General features: G+C 36.8%; 1 protein-coding gene across 3 annotated transcripts in view; it reads right to left on the reverse strand.

The window, feature by feature from the left end:
• CHD7 (chromodomain helicase DNA binding protein 7) overlaps positions 1–17774 on the reverse strand; it is a 191004-nt gene that overhangs the window by 37509 nt on the left and 135721 nt on the right. For all 3 annotated transcript variants that reach the window (XM_072804529.1, XM_072804527.1, XM_072804528.1), the window contains 7 exons: positions 13208–13322; positions 9610–9693; positions 7917–8054; positions 7699–7820; positions 6885–7128; positions 5566–5742; positions 109–252 (listed from right to left, as the gene is read on the reverse strand). In XM_072804529.1, the coding sequence (XP_072660630.1) occupies positions 109–252; positions 5566–5742; positions 6885–7128; positions 7699–7820; positions 7917–8054; positions 9610–9693; positions 13208–13322 (1024 nt within the window). The remainder of the gene's footprint in view (positions 1–108; positions 253–5565; positions 5743–6884; positions 7129–7698; positions 7821–7916; positions 8055–9609; positions 9694–13207; positions 13323–17774) is intronic.

Raw genomic sequence — 17774 nt, forward strand, 5'->3', positions numbered from 1 at the left:
TCATATAATTTATATTTTTAAAAAGCTAAATAGCAATGCGTTGTCATTTATTTCATGGGTTAATCTTCAAATTATATGACTAACGTACAAAGTAGATGTGATAAGTACCTGTTCTTCTGTTTTCAGATCACCAAATTCTTGCATAAAGGTGGTTTCTGAAGGGAAGCGACTTGGTTCCAAGAAATGAAGCAAGCTGAAGAGCTCTTCCACAGTGTTCTGTAGTGGGGTCCCTGTCAGCAGCACTTTGTGTTCCTATAGGAACACAAGGAAAGCAACTGATCAAATCCTAACAAAAACAGTTTATTAAAATGAAAGCCTCGCTCTCCTGGGGCGTCTGGTGGCTCAGTGGGTTGAGTGTCCAACTCTTGGTTTTGGCTCAGGTCATAATCTCAGGGTTGTGGGACTGGGCCCCCAGACGGGCTCTGTGCTTAGCTCAGAGTCTGATTGAGATTCTTACCCTCTGTCCCACATGCCCTCCCTCCTCATCTGCCTTGCACGTGCTCTCTCAAGTAAATAAAATCTTAAAAAACAAAAAACAAAAAAGCCTCTCTCTAGATATCCATTTTCCTACTTCTCGTTCATGCCAACTCAGCATCCACCATACGTAAAGTGCAGGTAGCAGAAACAAAGGCAGAACAAAACAAAAACACGGACCCTGCTTCAGACAGATCTGTGGTGTGGGTCCTCTAGAATGCTGCAGACCTTGCAAACATGTCTTGCCATTTCATTTCTTTCCAGGGTTATTAGGTCAACATTTTAGTGCCATGGCTTTGCAAGTCTCCCGAGTCCCAATGCTTTTTTTCTCCACGAAAGTTTTTTTCCCAAAATCCCTAGACTCAGAGAAAGCTCACATGCTTCTTTCTGTTCTCTACATCATCAGCGCTCTTCTCCCCATCTGCTTCCTGCATGACTCACTTCAGACACAAAAGAAGTTCTTCTACATGCAACAGCATATGAAAAACTATTTTGTTCTGCAAAAATTTCAAACTAGCAAAGAGGTCAGCTTGGTTTTAAATACCACAATCACTTTTTTTTTTCTTAAAGCAGATGCTATTTCTAACTTTGTTTCTTTGAACCAATTAGGTATTTCTTTAAAATAATTCTTCCTGTTTACGAGCTGTTTCTCCAGTTTTCCTTATGCATCTGTACCCTTGTCTTTGTATTTTATATATCCAACATAGTGGGGCTATTTCTCAGTGACCAATTTTAATGATATGAGTTTTTTAATCTTAAGAGTCTTATTATTTAATATTTTGTTTGGTACATAGTCCAGCAAATAAAACTATTTCAGAAAGTGATCCTACCTTCTAGTAGGTTCAAAAGCAATTATTCTGACCTAACGTGAAATCTGACACAAACTTGGCTGCCAAGCAGAGTATATGCTCAGTAAATACTAGATAAATGATGTAACTAGGGACGTGCTAATTTTCATCATATCTACCATGTCTTATATGTCAATGAAGTTCTTTAAAAAAAAAAAAAAGATTTCTTTATTTATTTATGATAGACAGAGAGAGAGAGAGAGAGAGAGAGGCAGAGACACAGGAGGAGGGAGAAGCAGGCTCCATGCAGGGAGCCCGATGCAGGACTCGATCCCGGAACTCCAGGATCGCGCCCTGGGCCAAAGGCAGGCGCTAAACCGCTGAGCCACCCAGGGATCCCCTCAATGAAGTTCTTTGAAAGTGAAGTAAAGCAGTTCAGTTTGTTTTTATTTCTCCTTTTCTCCCTTTTGAATAAAGAGGTCTCTCAGGAAGATACATAGACCACCATCATCTTGGGATTTATTTATTAAATTCATAATGCGAAAGGCATTGGGAATCAGTTCAAGATTTTCTAATATAGGGGCAGCACCTGGTTGGCTCAGTTAAGGGTCCGACTCTTGATTTCAGCTCAGGTCATGATCTCAGGGTTGTGAGATTGAGGCCCATGTTGGGCTCCACACTGGGGCATGGTGTCTGTTTGATATTCCTCTCCCAGTCCCGATCCTTCAACCCCTCTCCTCTCCCTTCTTCCTCTCTTAAAAAAAAAAAAAAGGTTTGCTAATATCTAACCATATGGGTGGGTAACATGGGCTACAGTCCCTGACATGCTTAAGTTCTGAATTACTTTACCCAAGAATTTTTTAAGCTGTCACAGACTCATGAAAGAGCTATACTGATACGAAAGATTGTCTCCTAGTTTTCTCATATCCCTAATGATTGAGCTAAATCCTAACCTTTAAACAAATACCGTAGAAAAAGCCTTTTTTAACTTATTCATTTCAAAGTAAATGTATCCTTTTTTTTTTTAAGTTCAACATGGGGCTTGAACTCACAATTCTGAGATCAAGAGTCAAACACTTAGCCAACTGAGCTACTCAGGAGCCCTGGAAGGGACTCCTTTTTTTTTTTAAAAAAAAAAAAAGATTTTGTTTATTTATTCATGACAGACACACACAGAGAGAGAGAGGCAGAGATACAGGCAGAGGGAGAAGCAGGCCCCATGCAGGGAGCCTGATGTGGGACTTGATCCCAGGTCTCCAGGATCAGGCCTTGGGCTGAATGCAGGTGCTAAACCGCTGAGCCACCCGGGGACTCCTTTTTTATTCTACATTCCCTCAAGGACTGTTTAAAGCCGTTATGCCAAATGGTTACACACGTGACACTTTTATAAGGTTACATACGAGTAGTCTAGTCGGATAAAACCAGGTTTCCACTAGAAAGTAACTGTGAAAGACCATCTGATTAATACACACAGTATCACAAAACGTCATGTAAGAGACTTGGGCCAGTAAGCTTATCATCTCCAAGCTCAGCTATGTCAGCAAATATGCTTTTGGCTTGAAAACATTACCATTCTTTAGCTCTGATGGAGTGATGAGCATTTAATTTCATTTCAGCAGACTCTTTAATTTGTGTGAGGCCTGACGATGAAAGACAAGATGACAGAATCAATGAAGAACTTCTACCCCCTCCAGAGAATCCCCTCCTTGTCAATGAGGGGCAAGGAGATGGCTTGGTTTTCCAGAGCTCTGTGGAGGATGGTGAAGACCATAAATGTCCCTCTACAAATCATTTTCGTGAGCATTTCCTTTTGTGATGGGAGAGCTAAAGACACTCAGTGGTCTTCTCTTTCTGAGAATGCACTTGGAACACAATCCTCATCAAGTATACCTTTGTACTGAGTCTACTGCAGGAAACAGCAGTTCCCTCTGACCTGCTACATAGCTGGATAAACTTACTGCTCGTTATTTTCACTGTGATTTATTCTAAGAAACAAGAATAAAAAGTGGCCACTGTGTAAGTCATCATCATAAGGTTCACTGTAAATAAGAATTTAAAGGCCAACCTTTAGTTGTTCAGAACTAGACAAATACAATTGCATTCTAATTCTGAACAACGGTGCTGTATTCCATCTAGAAAACCTCTTTCAAGAAAGATTCTTGATCATCAGAAAAACAATTATTGTGTTTCATTTGCTTATCAGAGATTCCTGGTGAGTGAACCAAGAATGAGTAACAGGTATGTGAGTCCTTGAGATGACCAGGAGGGCTGAGAGTCAGGATCCCAGGGCTGGTCCATTATAGCAGTGGGCAGCATTCTCAGCTTTGTCCCACTATGACATGGTATATCTAGAATATTATGACTTTCTATATGGGCTGTTACGTGAAAAATAATTAGGGAACATTGCAATATGTAACAGAAAAATTATCTGGCTAAGAGATTCTAATCCATTAATGAAGTGTTACTATAAACAACAGAAAATCCTTTCAAGTCTCCCGATTACAATTACATTGTAGGATGTTGACAGCATTTAACTAATCTGTATGCACCAGTGGAGGACAGTTTTGCAGTTAGAATCAACTGCTTGGTAGCACATAAACTAATAAAAGGAAACAACTCAGATAAACTCAGGTGACTATTTAAGCCTTCAGAAAGTGGTACTCTAGCTGTCTTTTACGTGGACCACTGTGAAGATGGGTCCCTACTTGGAAGATGTAGTTAGGTACTTCATGAACACTCGCATTTGCCTGCAAATACCAGTTTACTTCAATGTAATGCTAAAGTATTGCATGGAGAGAGCAAATACAGTCTCAGAGTTTCTCTTTTCCATGTGCTTACCTAGGTCTTCAAGACTATTCACTATTTCTAAGTATTTTAATTTCTTTTTTGGATTGGTCGCCAAATAATATAAACTGGTTATGAGAAACGTCTTAGGATGGAAATTCCATACTTAATATAAAGATTGTACTTATTTACTTGAGAGAGAGTGCACAAGTGAACACCAAGTAAGGGGGAGGGGCAGAGAGGGAGAAGCAGGCTCCCCACTGAGCAGGGAGCCTGACTTGGGGCTCGATCTCAGGACCCTGGGATCATGACCTGAGCTGAAGGCAATCGCTTAACCAACTGAGCCACCCAGGTTCCCCGGAAATCCCATACTTAATAGAATAATTCAGTCAGACTTATTCCTTTAAACAAAACTGGATTTTGTTTGCTTTTAATTAAAAGAACTGCTGGCTAATGAATAAAAGAAATTGCTTCAAAGAAGCAGCTGCAACAGAAAGCTTTTAAGTGTTCTTTTTGGTAGTACCACTCTTCAGTAAATAAATTTATAGTCATGAACGTATAGAATGTTCTTCCCAACTCAAACTCTCAATTAACAAGAGATCATATTAATCTACAAAAGGCAACATCAAAGAGATTTTTTAAATCTTTTGCACTTTTTAAAAACTCATCAAAACATCCAAGACATACTGAATGACAATAACATAGGTTTTAAAATGTACATTAAAAATGAAAACAAGTGATCAAAACCCACTTTGCAAACTACAGAGAACAAAGAAGTCTGAGGATGACTGAAGTCATGTAATAATTTCTGCTAGGAAACCATATACACAGAAGCATGGAACAGAAAATCAATAAAATCCTACCACCTCTATAATACATTATCCCATAACACCCCCACTGAAAAAAATGTAGAAAAATCTATTCAGAAAAACCTGACCAAAAAAAAAAAAAGAAAAAGAAAAAGAAAAACCTGACCACCTCTTAGGAAGCAGAGAGAGTATGAGAGTATGGAGGAGGTATGGTCTACAACTCCAGATCAAATCCAAGGTCTTGTAAATGCCCCCAAACTTCTAAGTGTCTGTGTGAACTTGACCAATTCCGGGTATTAATCCATACAAAGAACTTGACTCTACAAGTCCTACTGGATTCAATGTGCCAAAACTGTTGAGCCCTGGAATATAACTTCATTATCATCACTGGGCCAAAGCCTGGCCCACAGTTTATGAAATGGCAGTATTTATAAACAAAAGGGAAAATCAAATACTCATAATCCATCTCAGCGAAAATATCCTGACTATACCTTACTGTAATACAATTGTGCAAAGACACCAGCCAACAATGTCAGAATCAAGAACAGCCATAACTTTGGAGAAACTGAAAGCTCAGGAGGACATATCATGGTATTTGACAGACTTTGGAAACACCCTACACAGGTATCAGTCAAATTCAGAGCTGTGAGAATACTGAGTCGGTAACGATTCTGTTCGGGTTCAATGGAATCATCAATACGATCACTGACCAAGTCCATCATCTTGAGCCCCTCCAGCAGCTTGCAGTTCCTATTCTTCAGCCTATGGGCTTCATCAATGACGACACAGCGCCATGGAATATTCCGCAGCTCAGGACAATCCGTCAAAATCATCTCAAATGTAGTGATGATGGCATGAAACTTATAGGACCCCTTTATCACTCGACCCTACAAGAACGGTTCTAAATTATTATTTAGCATTAGAGATTACACGAACTTTGATTAATAAGTAGCATAAAATGGATATATTTATCTTTTGGGGACATCTTTATTTTAGTAACAAGTTGCATTTTTGTTTTCAAGGTTATTTTGCAGGGGAGCTTTAAAAACCTTTCTTTTTTCAAGGAAGTTTGAAAATCATTAGTAAAGTTTCCAATCCAATTTCTCCACAGATCATATGTAGTAAAGTGCCACTAAGTGTGGCCATTCTAATTATATCCTAGAGACCCCCAAAAGGTGAAAAGCTGAAAGATTATATACTATAGTATATAAAAACTTGTTTACTGTTTAAAATCTTTTACTTTTTTTTTTTTAACTTTTGTAACATTTCTTTTGAAGTGCTAAAATGAAAAAACATTCACCTAGGATAGAACTTTTAACAATCTCTCAAATCCAGAGTTAAACACCAAAATAGATTTCCATATTTTTCTCCTTGAAGTATTTAATCATAGGTTAGATTTTATACTCAAAGCAAACATATAACAAAACTCTTCCTATTTCCAGTTATAGGATTTTTACTTACCACCTGTAGCTTACAATTATTTTAGCACATACTCTTCTTCCTTCTCATTTATGATGTTTCACTGTCAGTATCATAGAATAACTGTATACAGCTAACAAGAGTAAGTCAAAAATCATCCCAAGTGCTACAAAAAGTCAAAGGAGAAGTTCTTCCCTTTGGGTGTGTTTCACACAAACACTGCATGCCCAATAAATTTTTACTTCTAGTAATAGTTTAACAAAATAATTTTTCCGCTTACATTTAAGAACACCATTTTTTATTTAGCTTTTCCTTAGGCTTGCAAAATAAAACCAATTAGTGTATCAGCACATTAAATGATTTTCCATAGTCACCCAAGGTAAAAATATTTTATTCATTCTTATCAAATAATCAGAATGACCAAAGGTTGTAAAAAAATTAGCTGTATTTATAAGATAGGAAAATATAACACAATTGGGTAAGAAATCTGAAGCAATTTCTCAATTTTGTAAAATCTAGACTTTCTCCCCAAACATGTGAGTCCATTTTAATACCTAATACCTTGAAATGTACATGATAGGCACAGAGCATACCACTCAAGATGCTTTACCTGGGGATCTTTGAAGTACATTTCATACGACTGAATGGTCCGACGACTAGCTTGACTCCCATGATACACAACCACGTTCAACTCTGTCCAGGTACGGAATTCCCTTTCCCAGTTGGGGATTGTGGACAATGGGGCAATTACTAAGAAAGGGCCATGGATTCCTTTCAAATATATCTCATAGAGAAATGTAATGGACTGGATAGTCTTTCCCAAACCCATTTCATCTGCTAAAATGCAGTTTCGCCTTTGGGAAGGAAGTGAAACAAAAGTTTAGTAAGTACAGATGTTAGATATTTTGCTTTCTTTTCACAAAATATATACTATGATAGTCACAAATGCGTATCTCAAATGTTCTTTTTCTTTTTTAAGATTTTATTTATTTATTCATGAGAGACACAGAGAGAGAGGGGCAGAGACACAGGCAGAGGGAGAAGCAGACTCCATGAGGGGAACCTGACATGGGACTCAATCCTGGGTCTCCAGGATCACACCCTGGGCTGAAGGCGGTGCTAAACCGCTGAGCCACCCGGGCTGCCCTCAAATGTTCTTTTAGAGTCAACAAAATACATTTCTTTTTCAACAAAATACATTTTCAAACAAAGTGCTCTAGGACATAAAAATTATTTCTGCATACTTCCATTAATATCTATGCATTAATGTTTGTGGGATGAAAATTAATCATACTTCCATTCCTGGCTGTTTCTCATAATTTTGGTTAGAGATTAAAGTGTGACATTATTTGATTAGTATTTTCAATGACTACACAGGAAGCTATAGGTCTTCTTAAAAGTGAAGAAAAACATGCTTTACGTACATGTTGTACCAATTGAAAAGTAGCCAGTTTACTCCCTCCAACTGGTATTCCCTGAGTTTGTTATTGTTTTTGTACTCCCTGGAACTCTCCGATTTCTTCCAATCATCAGCAGGAGGTCGCTCCTGTTTCAAATATAGTAAATCCCATTAGTGGTTTCTCCAAGACCACACCACTATGCTATTTTCAAATTAAATCCTTCACCATTAGCCAAGTCTTACCACACGCTCTGTTTCTGGCTCCCTGGACATTAGTTTCTCAAATTCTTCAATCTTCGCTTGATCTATGTCCTGCCTTAGCTCCCACGTGCTGTCTTCATAAGGCAGGGAGCACCACTTCACCAGGTAGTGAGTCACAGGCTGGGGCAGGTTTAAATAAATTAGAATTGGATTCATTTGATCGAAATGTATCTATATACACATACACATTACTTATTGATAGACACTACACCTCAGCAACAGTAAGAACTGAGTTGGTAGAAGTTTATTTAAAACTACAATTGTTACAGTCATCCCAGTTAATGGTATCAAGTGTAAATTAGAAATAATATTACTGGGTATCATCAGAACAAGCTAACTTTTACCTAAATTCATTGCTATTTTCAAAAGCCAAAAATATAAAGAAATCGTTAGTAACACAGCTGAATTTAAGCCTTATTCCTATCTGTACAAATCATTTATTAGATGCCTGATTCAGACTTATATGGTAAATCATTATAATACATTTATATAATTAGTTTCTTAAAGAATAAGAAACCAGTCTGTATTAGTATCTCTGCCTTTTTCTTAAAGAGAGGTATTGTTCGTATCTAATCGCTTTAAAATAAAGTGTTTGAGGGGCACCTGGCTGGCTCAGTCGGAAGAGCATGCGACTCTTGATCTCAAGGTTGTAAGTCTGAGCCCCATGCCGGGTGTACAGATTACATACATACATATATACATACATACATAAAGTGTTTGAGCTCTAGTATATCAGAGAAAAAATATTTTGGGTAATGCAGATCAACAGGATTTCCCTTATCTTTCCTCTAGAAAATACTTGAGTCTGTCAATCTTCACTTCAAGACTAAAGCACACTGACCTCGTTGTGATATTAAAAACATTCACTGTACTGTGTAAGTATGCAATAAAACAATCTTCTTTTAAGTACAGCTAAGTAAAACTAGAAAAGTAAATATCACATTATAGATACAGAAGCATCATAGACTTCATGATAACAGTCTGGAAAAAATGGGAGTTCACTGCAAATCTCACTAGATAAGTAAGTTCTAAACATTTTTATATAAAACTTAATTTACACAAGGAAGCCAGGAATGACAGAACTCATAGTGGGTGCATATATATCATTAGCAAGACAATATGGTCAGGAAGGCACTAGACTGGTCTTGACTCTTCCTGCCCCAATCAACCATCCTTTACAACCTCACAGGGCTTTGCAAAGCAACATGAAAATGCCAAGAACTCATAAAGAGAATTATTTTACATTATCCTCTGTGCACCACACTCAATGAGGTTCATCAACTTCACTATGGATGTACAATGTTAAATAACATTTAATTCCATTCTTCTACAAGAGCACTCTTAATTACGTATGGGAAATTTGTGCTTCATAATACGTTTATATCAAACTGTACTGAATTCTTAATTGATCATATTCTGAAATTGTGTAAAGTGCCAATGTATTTGTTTTGTATTGAAAATTGATTTCTTTTAAAAAGCTCTCAAACTAAGCAAAGAACACATTTAGCACTATTAGGTCATAAAACTAATAGTAAGTTTCAGTTAAATTTAGACCAAGTGTGTCACAATCCAACGCTCTGAACCAGGACCTGATCTAGGATTCCATAATCATTCTCTGTAAACACACATAAGCTGTCTGAGTCACTGCCCCCTAATACAAATGATCTTCTGTTACCTCTCCCCGTTCATCTGTGCTACGTGCAAAGTCCATTATCCGGTCAACCTCCACATAATCTGGATTAAAAAGCTCATCTTCAATCTGCACCAAAGGAAAAAAAAGTTAAAATGTGCATTTAATTCCTAAGAGTAAACGTTATTCCACTTTTCACCAGGCAATAATATTTTGGGGGCCACAGAAAAATAAAAATTTATATTTGGCAAATTCTATTATATTAATTGAAATGCTACAATTTAGCAAAATCATTCCCCATGAGGAAATCAGACTTCTCAGACTTTGTTAACCGGGTCTTTTAATTACTGTGTGAAACCTTTTTACTGTGAGAGAATGTTTAAGAATATTTTAAATGAAGTGTGAAATTACAATTCACTAATGAGCAATCCAAAAGGCTTATGGCATGCAATGCATTTAGCATTCTCGAAACTACAGCTTGCAATAAAGTCTCAGAGCCATGCAAAGTTAAGTGCTACTGGAGTCTCATAACTACTGGAGTTGTCTGAGGCCTTACAGCATCATTTACAGAATGCTATTCAAAAGCTAAAAAATACTGAAACCAGTGAGCTTCCTATTTTTAGTGTGAACAGTTTAGGGTATCTGGTTGTCTTTGCCAATCAATCTGTACCCTCATCTGAATATAGTCTTATCGTTAATCTAAGTGTTCTAATGATTTATTTGTACTGAATATAGAGCATCTGGCTAAAAGTATAAAGAATAAAGAAATGAGGCTTAAATAATTGGGTTATTTAGCCAATGTATTAACAATCTTTACGAAGTAAAGTAATACTAACTTCCTTGCAAGGTCATCTCTTTATAAAAGAACAGAATATGGCTCAAAGGGAAATTACAGACTATGCCATACTTTAAAGAAGTCAGAATCAGGCAAATTAGAAAACAGAAGATACATTATTATGTGTGCCTAGAGATGAATTTATCAGTAACATAACTGCATTAAAAAGCTTCTGCAAGGGCAGCCCGGGTGGCTCAGCGGTTTAGCACTGCCATCAGCTCCGGGTGTGATCCTGGAGACCCGGGATAGAGTCCCACATCAGGCTCCCTGCATGGAGCCCGCTTCTCATGAATAAATAAATAAAATCTTTAAAAAAAAAAAAAAAAAAAAAGCTTCTACAAGACATAGTAGAAGTCGCTTCAACACTGTTCATATCTTCTAAAATGCAGGTTAAAAAAATAAGCTGTTTGGTCACAAGGATAGCAAACATTCTCTGGGCTACTGTGTCCATTTAAAACATCTGGTTTGGGGGCATCTGAGTGCCTCAGTGGTTGAGTGTCTGCCTTTGGCTCAGGTTGTGATCCTGGGGTCCTGGGATCGAGTTCTACATCAGGCTCCCACTAGGGAGCCTGCTTCTCCCTCTGCCTATGTCTCTGCCTTTCTCTGTGTCTCTCATGAATAAATAAAATCTTAAAAAAACAAAAACAAAACAAAACAAAAAGTGTGGTTTAGGTCCTTTGAACACAAAATTATGAAGAAGAAATGAGAAATGCCTTTGAACAGTGCAAAAAATCCATCTAAATGTTCATTTAAAATGTTAATGTATTAATGCACTGGCTTCGTCAAAAGCATCTAGGTTTAGGTACACAATATGTATGCATTGTTCTTATATAGTATGAACACTAAAACTTTCCATTAAAACTTTGATGATAAAAGTTCCTTTTAAGACACCTTGTTTCTTAAATGGCAGCTTTCACTGATGAATTAAAATCCTTAACCTTACTCCTGAACACATCCATTCTCCCAGAGAATAATCTGGGCCATCATGCATGGGATGCAATTTCCACTTTGAACAGAGATTTAGGTACAGCGGACTTAAAAGGATGCCTAGGTGAAACAAAGAATGCAAAAGCAGTCATAATTAAAAATCCCAAAGCAGCAGCACCATGGAACACCTGAAACCAGGGCGTGTGTGTCCGTGTGTGTGCCTGAGTGTGCATGTGTCTGTGTGTAAAAGAGAAAGAGAGGAAGAGAGTTGCTATCTTTTTTGTGCTTGCCCTCAGATCATCTTTTCAGAGTTTAGCTACTTCCACTCAGGACAAAACTTAAGATTTCTAGTTGCCAAGTTACCACTCAAGATAATATATTTCAACCGTAGCAATAGGTTATTCACATAGATAGACCCAAATAGATAAGGCTACATAGGTAGGACCAGGCACAAATCCCTGAACTGCAGCTGACACCAGCAAACAAGGTCCAAATAAATTTCATAAACAGAACCAGGACTTAAGGATGGTGGGGGTGGGGGAAGCTACCACTGCCCTCTTTCCTTCTCCCTACATTGATCCATAAAGAAAAGGTCAGAAGAACATATGGTGTCTTTTTAAAATAAAGCTAATGATTTCAACTTGCCGAATTGTCACCAACACTTAACTTCAGTTTCATTAAGAAGGTCACAAAAAAAATAGAATCTTAAGTGTTTTCTTAAAATCTGCCCTTTAAAAAAAAATCATTTAAATATTCTCTAAGAGGTAAAAGAGACACATGTGAGTAACTCCAATCCACCTCAGTGTTAATTACTGCACTGCAAGGAAGCTGAATACTCGGATCAGAAAAGGTGGTGATGCAGACATATGTCCAATAAAACCACTGCCACCCAATCACCCATCTAATACAAACTTTACAATCTGCCTGTTGGGAGCATGGAAATCAGACTTCAGGAGACCACAGACTTGTCATCTGAGATTATAAGGATTTTATGACAGAAAAGTACTGAACACTCTTCCATCCCCACCCCTCATGTCCAAAAAGGGGTGGGGGTGCGAAGTAGGTTGTTAAACAGGCATTATTTTGCATCAAATTTCACACTTCTTTGCAGTTTACATTCTGTTAACTCCTTTATGGAGAGGGAAACTAATAAATCAGCAAGTTTAATCTTTCAATGTGAAGGTTTCTCTTTTATCTTTTTGAGGCTGTAAGTGAAACCAAATTGGTGAGCAAAAGTCCAGAGACCCCAGTAAGCAGTCTGCAAAAGCATTTTTAATGCAATCAAGTTATGTTGGAGGGGAAATCTGGAACTTCTTTTAAAAAATGCAGATTTCCTTCCCTGCCCTAGGTATGGTTACCTTTTTCATCATCGATAATTTAGGATAAAGGGAGACAGGCAAAGACATTATACCAACTTCTAATACCACATGGCACACATCATTAGTAAAGATGAGTTTAGTGATCGGGTATTAACTTGAGCAAAAGAAATCTGCCACATACTTTCCTTAGTAGAAGTAACTGACATTCTAGAAACTGTATTTAATACTTACTATAGAGTCTTTAACTCACTAAATCTTAATAGAACTTTTATCCAGTGACTTTTTTCACCATCTGCTAACTATACTTTCATTACAAGATTTTAATGATACCATCATATTTCCACATAATATAAGGACCAGTATCTTCTAGACTAAGCAACAGGAAGAATGAGAAATTTCCTGTTTACAAATTTTTTTTAGCAATAACCAGTTACCAGTATGTAAGTAACAGCACCAAATGAGGCAAACTATTTTTTTTCTTAGCCATTTGCTAAACTAAAATTCAAAAGTCAAACACTTTAAGAAAGTTACTACTTAAGAAAATTAACTGGGTATTTCATACCTCTGAAAGGAATTTGTTCTGGCCCTGCTTTGCCTTAAATCGTTTGATCTTTTGCTGAATTCTCTTATCTTTTTCCAGATCTTCTACAGATGCCCATTGACAATGAAGATAAGAGCTAAAAGAATAAAATAATATACTTGAAACATGTAGAAAATAATTTTATTATTCCCCCCCAAAATCAACTAAATAATTAACAAAATAAGCTGTTTACCTACTTATTGAGACTGCTGATCAACAGTCAATACAATTATTCATGTTTGAGAATAAGAAAAAAAAATCAGTAATAGTGCCTGAATTTGTCTTCCATCCTAAGCCTCCAGTTCTCTTATTTATCTCCCATTAAAAAGAGGAAAGGACCTACTAACAAGCTGTTTCCATAAGTGAATGGATTACACTTCAATACAAAACAATTAGCACTACAGGGTGGCCCTAATTATGAATTTACATTTTGAGCCTTTTATCATTAATTGAGAAATAAAAGGTTTCCATCAAGTTAAGAGAATTCAAATTTAAAACAGCACTGGTAAACCTAACCTAGTCCTTCTAGAGCAATCAGAGAGAAAAGAACCATCACTTGCTCTCTGAACACCCACACCCCAACCAGCCCCTGATCAATTTCTGCCCTCCCAGCTTCATTCTTCCAGGAGCTTTGAAATGATGTTTCTTGGACCCCTGTGAATTTTTCCCTCTCTACTGTCTACCTAGTCCTCACACTGGGCAAGTCCTCTCCTCTTCATACTCACCACGGCCTGCTCCAAGCACAGCTGTTCTCTCTAACCTCAACTTGAACACTCTCACCCTCCCTTTGACTATAGGTATATAGTTAACATTTTATGATACTTTGACATTCTTTGGTTTGCTATTTCAATATTCTTTTGTACCATCATTCTCTTCCTGCCCCAGATAGCCTGTCTCCTATTCCTCTTTCTGGTGATGACATTAAAAAGAAATAAGGTGCTGAATATGTGCCTATTTCAAAATCAAGGTACTACTACTCTTAGAAATTATGCAGCCATTCTAAAATCTGTCAAAAATGATCAATGACATGGAAAAGGCTTATGATATTAAGCATTATATCGTTTATATTTATGTAAAGTATAATATGCAAAAGGAAGGACTAATTTAGTCCTTCTACAATTGACTGAGGGAGATAAGGACTTTAAATACATATACCTTGTAGGATATGAATTGATATAAACCCTGTACACACATGCACACAGAGAAAAGAGCCTAGATGAAAATGCATCAAAATGTTAATAATGATCATTTCTGGGTGGTAAGATTCCAAGTATTTTATTTTCTACTTTCAAGTACTTTCTCAATTTCCAATAAATAATGTGCAACCTGCTACTGCATATTATCAGAAACAAATACTATAAAAATAACCTAGTCTAGTCTAATTATTGGATAGAAAAAGACATTTGTGTAAGTCAACACCCTTGTCTTTCCTAAGGTGCAGCACATGCCTTTAAAAGCACCACTGGTGTGGCTGTGAGGTGGACATAGGCATTTAGTCACTCTCTCATTTGTAAACTGGGCTGTAATTTTTTGGATAGTGATTCTGCATTACTAAGTGGAGAAAAACCACAGCTCTCACTAAGAACAGAAAGAAGGCAAGGATACTCACCACCCCCACTATTATTCAATATTGTACTTGAGGCACTAGCCAATGCTATTAGACAAGAGAAAACAAGGAGGGGCAATAATTGGAAAGAAGTAAAACTACCCCTATTTATAGACTGTATAACTGCATAGCTGGGAAACCCTAGATAATCCATTAGAATACTCATTCAAATAATAAAATGAAATAATTTAGCAATGTAGCAGGATATAAAATTAACATACAGAAGTCAATAGCTTCCATTTACACTAACAATAATCAGAAGATACAATGGTAGAGAAAACCACTTATGTTATCAACAAACATTAAATGCTTAGCAATGTATTTAATTTACAAATGTATGAAATGTATAAGGAAATATTCAAAACCCTTCTAAAATACACAAAAATAGAGTTGAATGGACTAGAAAGACAACCTTATTTTTAGAGAGCATGACTCACCATCATAAATCATAAATTCGTAAATGTAATACAATATAAATATAAATAAAATATAAAGAAGCATTTTTATGGTGTTAGGTGAGTTAATACTGACATATATACAAATAAACATGCAAGAACATCCAGAAAAACACTAAAAAGGGGAAGTTTTTAGGGGAAATTAGATACACTAGACATTAAAATATACCATAAGCCTTTATAAGTAAAACAGCATGCTACTGGCTCATGAATAGAAAGGCAGATCAAGGGATTAAAACATGGTACAGGGGCACCTGGGTTGAATGCCTGACTCTTAATTTCGGCTCAGGTCAAGAGCTTAAGGTCATGAGATCGAGCCCAGTGCAGAGCCTGCTTGAGATTCTCTCTCTCCCCCTCTGCCCTTCCCCTGCTCTCTCTCTTTAAAAAAAAAAAAAAAAAAAGGTACGTATATAGTTCCAAATAAATATATAAATTTAGGACATGATAAGGAACATATCTCAAATTGCCAGGATGAAGATGGACTTTTTAATAATAGTGCTAAAACAACAATATTTGGAAAAGTATAAAATTGGAACCAATTTTATAGTAACCAAATATTACTATACTTTATGCCATACCCCAAAATAAACACCAAGTAGATCAAGCACCTACACACAGAAAATGAAACCATGCAGGTACTAGAGGAAAACATGGCAAGTTCCTCTTTAATCTGGGGGTAGGGAAAAGCTTTCTAGCTATGGCTCAAATGCCATATACAATAAGAGAAAATATTAATAAATCTAAATACATAAAAAATTTCTTTAATTTACAATGCAATAAAAATATAAAGTCAAAGGATAATAGAAACTAAGAAAACATAGTTGCAACAGATCACACAGAAAAATGGGCAGAGGACATGATGACACAACTCACAAAAGAAGATATAAAAATGGCCATTAAACTAATGAAAAGATGTTCTTGTTCACAAATTAAGAAAAAAAAAAAAACTAAAGCAAAATACAATTTTTCACAAAAAATGAAACTACCATACTACACTGGAAAGTTTGTAGGGAAACAGATGGTCTCTTATATTGTTGGTAGGAAGGCAAAGGGCCACACCCTTATGGAAGGGAATGTGGCAATACCTAATAGAACTACATATATGTTTGCCTTTGAATACAGCAATCCCATTCCTAGGATTTCACCCTCTAACTGTGCCTAAAACAATCTCAAAATATATAGGCATGAGAATATATACTGTAGCATTATCTATAACTATAAAATATCAAAAGCAATTTACATGCCCACATGCACAGGATGTATTTGGATGAGTGATGACACAGCCATGAAATGGAGCAGTAACAAAGAGTGAAGAAGACCTTATGGTTTGATATTGAATAATTGCCAAAATACAGTATTATTAAAAAGCAAAGTGAAAATGTGTACTGATAGTTGCTATTTTTTGTAAGAAAATAGGAGAAAATAATACTTTTATTATATGTAAAATATTTTATGTATATATATTTACACACACACACACACACACACACATATATATATGTTATCTGTGTGTTCATACCAAAAATTACAGAAAGGATAAATCTGGGATTGATGAGAAGGTAAGTAGGAATGAGGTGGAAGGAAAGGGAAAAGGATGTGTCTTTGAATATCCTTATGTGGAAGTTCTGACTTTTGAACCATGTGATTATTTCATGAACTTGAAAAAAAGAAAATAAATAAGATCAACAAGAATGATGGGGAGCTGGGGCACCTGGGTGGCTCAGTTGGTTAAGGGTCTGACTCTGGCTTAGGTCATGATCCCAGGGTCCTGGAATGGAGCCCATGTTGGGCTCCTTGCTCAGCAAGGAGTCTGCTTCTCCCTCTCCCTCTGGCCCTCCCCCTGCTCATGCTCTCTCTCTCTCAAATAAACATACAAATACTGAATGAACTTTATAGTTGGTAGGCTTCTTTTTCACAAAAATATGGTCTAGTAATTTGGAAAACACTTCCTGTATATTCTAAGACTGACAATTAAGCAAATATATTAGAGATAATGAGAGCCAGGTTTCTCCTGGTTGAAGAAGGGAGTCATTACTATTAGAAGGGGAAAGGACAGAATGAACCCTGCAGTGCTGTTGAAATAAAGCCAGAACAATTGTTATAAAGGCCCTCCCCCTTTATAGGCATTGTTTTTCATCATTGTTAGGTAAGTAGATAGGTAGGTACACAGAGATGTGTATATATAATAAACACATGCGTGTACATGTAACATATATGTGTATGTCACACATACTTATACACATGTGTGTACATGCATGTACACGAGCAGGTGGCCCACCTAGCTCTATCTACTGACAGGCCCCTGAAGTGCTGACTTCCCTGCAGCAATGCGTACACCTAGTACTCAAATGGTGGTTTCTAAATGCCATTCTTCAATAGAAACAACCAAGTCTCTTTGGATAAATAACCTATTCCAGGACTTAAACAGGACAATTACAAGATGAGATTAGAATATCCTCTGCTGCCAGAAAGTAAGGAAGTGCTCAAA

This window comes from Canis lupus, chromosome 28 (assembly GCF_048164855.1).
Source record: "Canis lupus baileyi chromosome 28, mCanLup2.hap1, whole genome shotgun sequence".
NCBI lineage: Eukaryota > Metazoa > Chordata > Mammalia > Carnivora > Canidae > Canis > Canis lupus.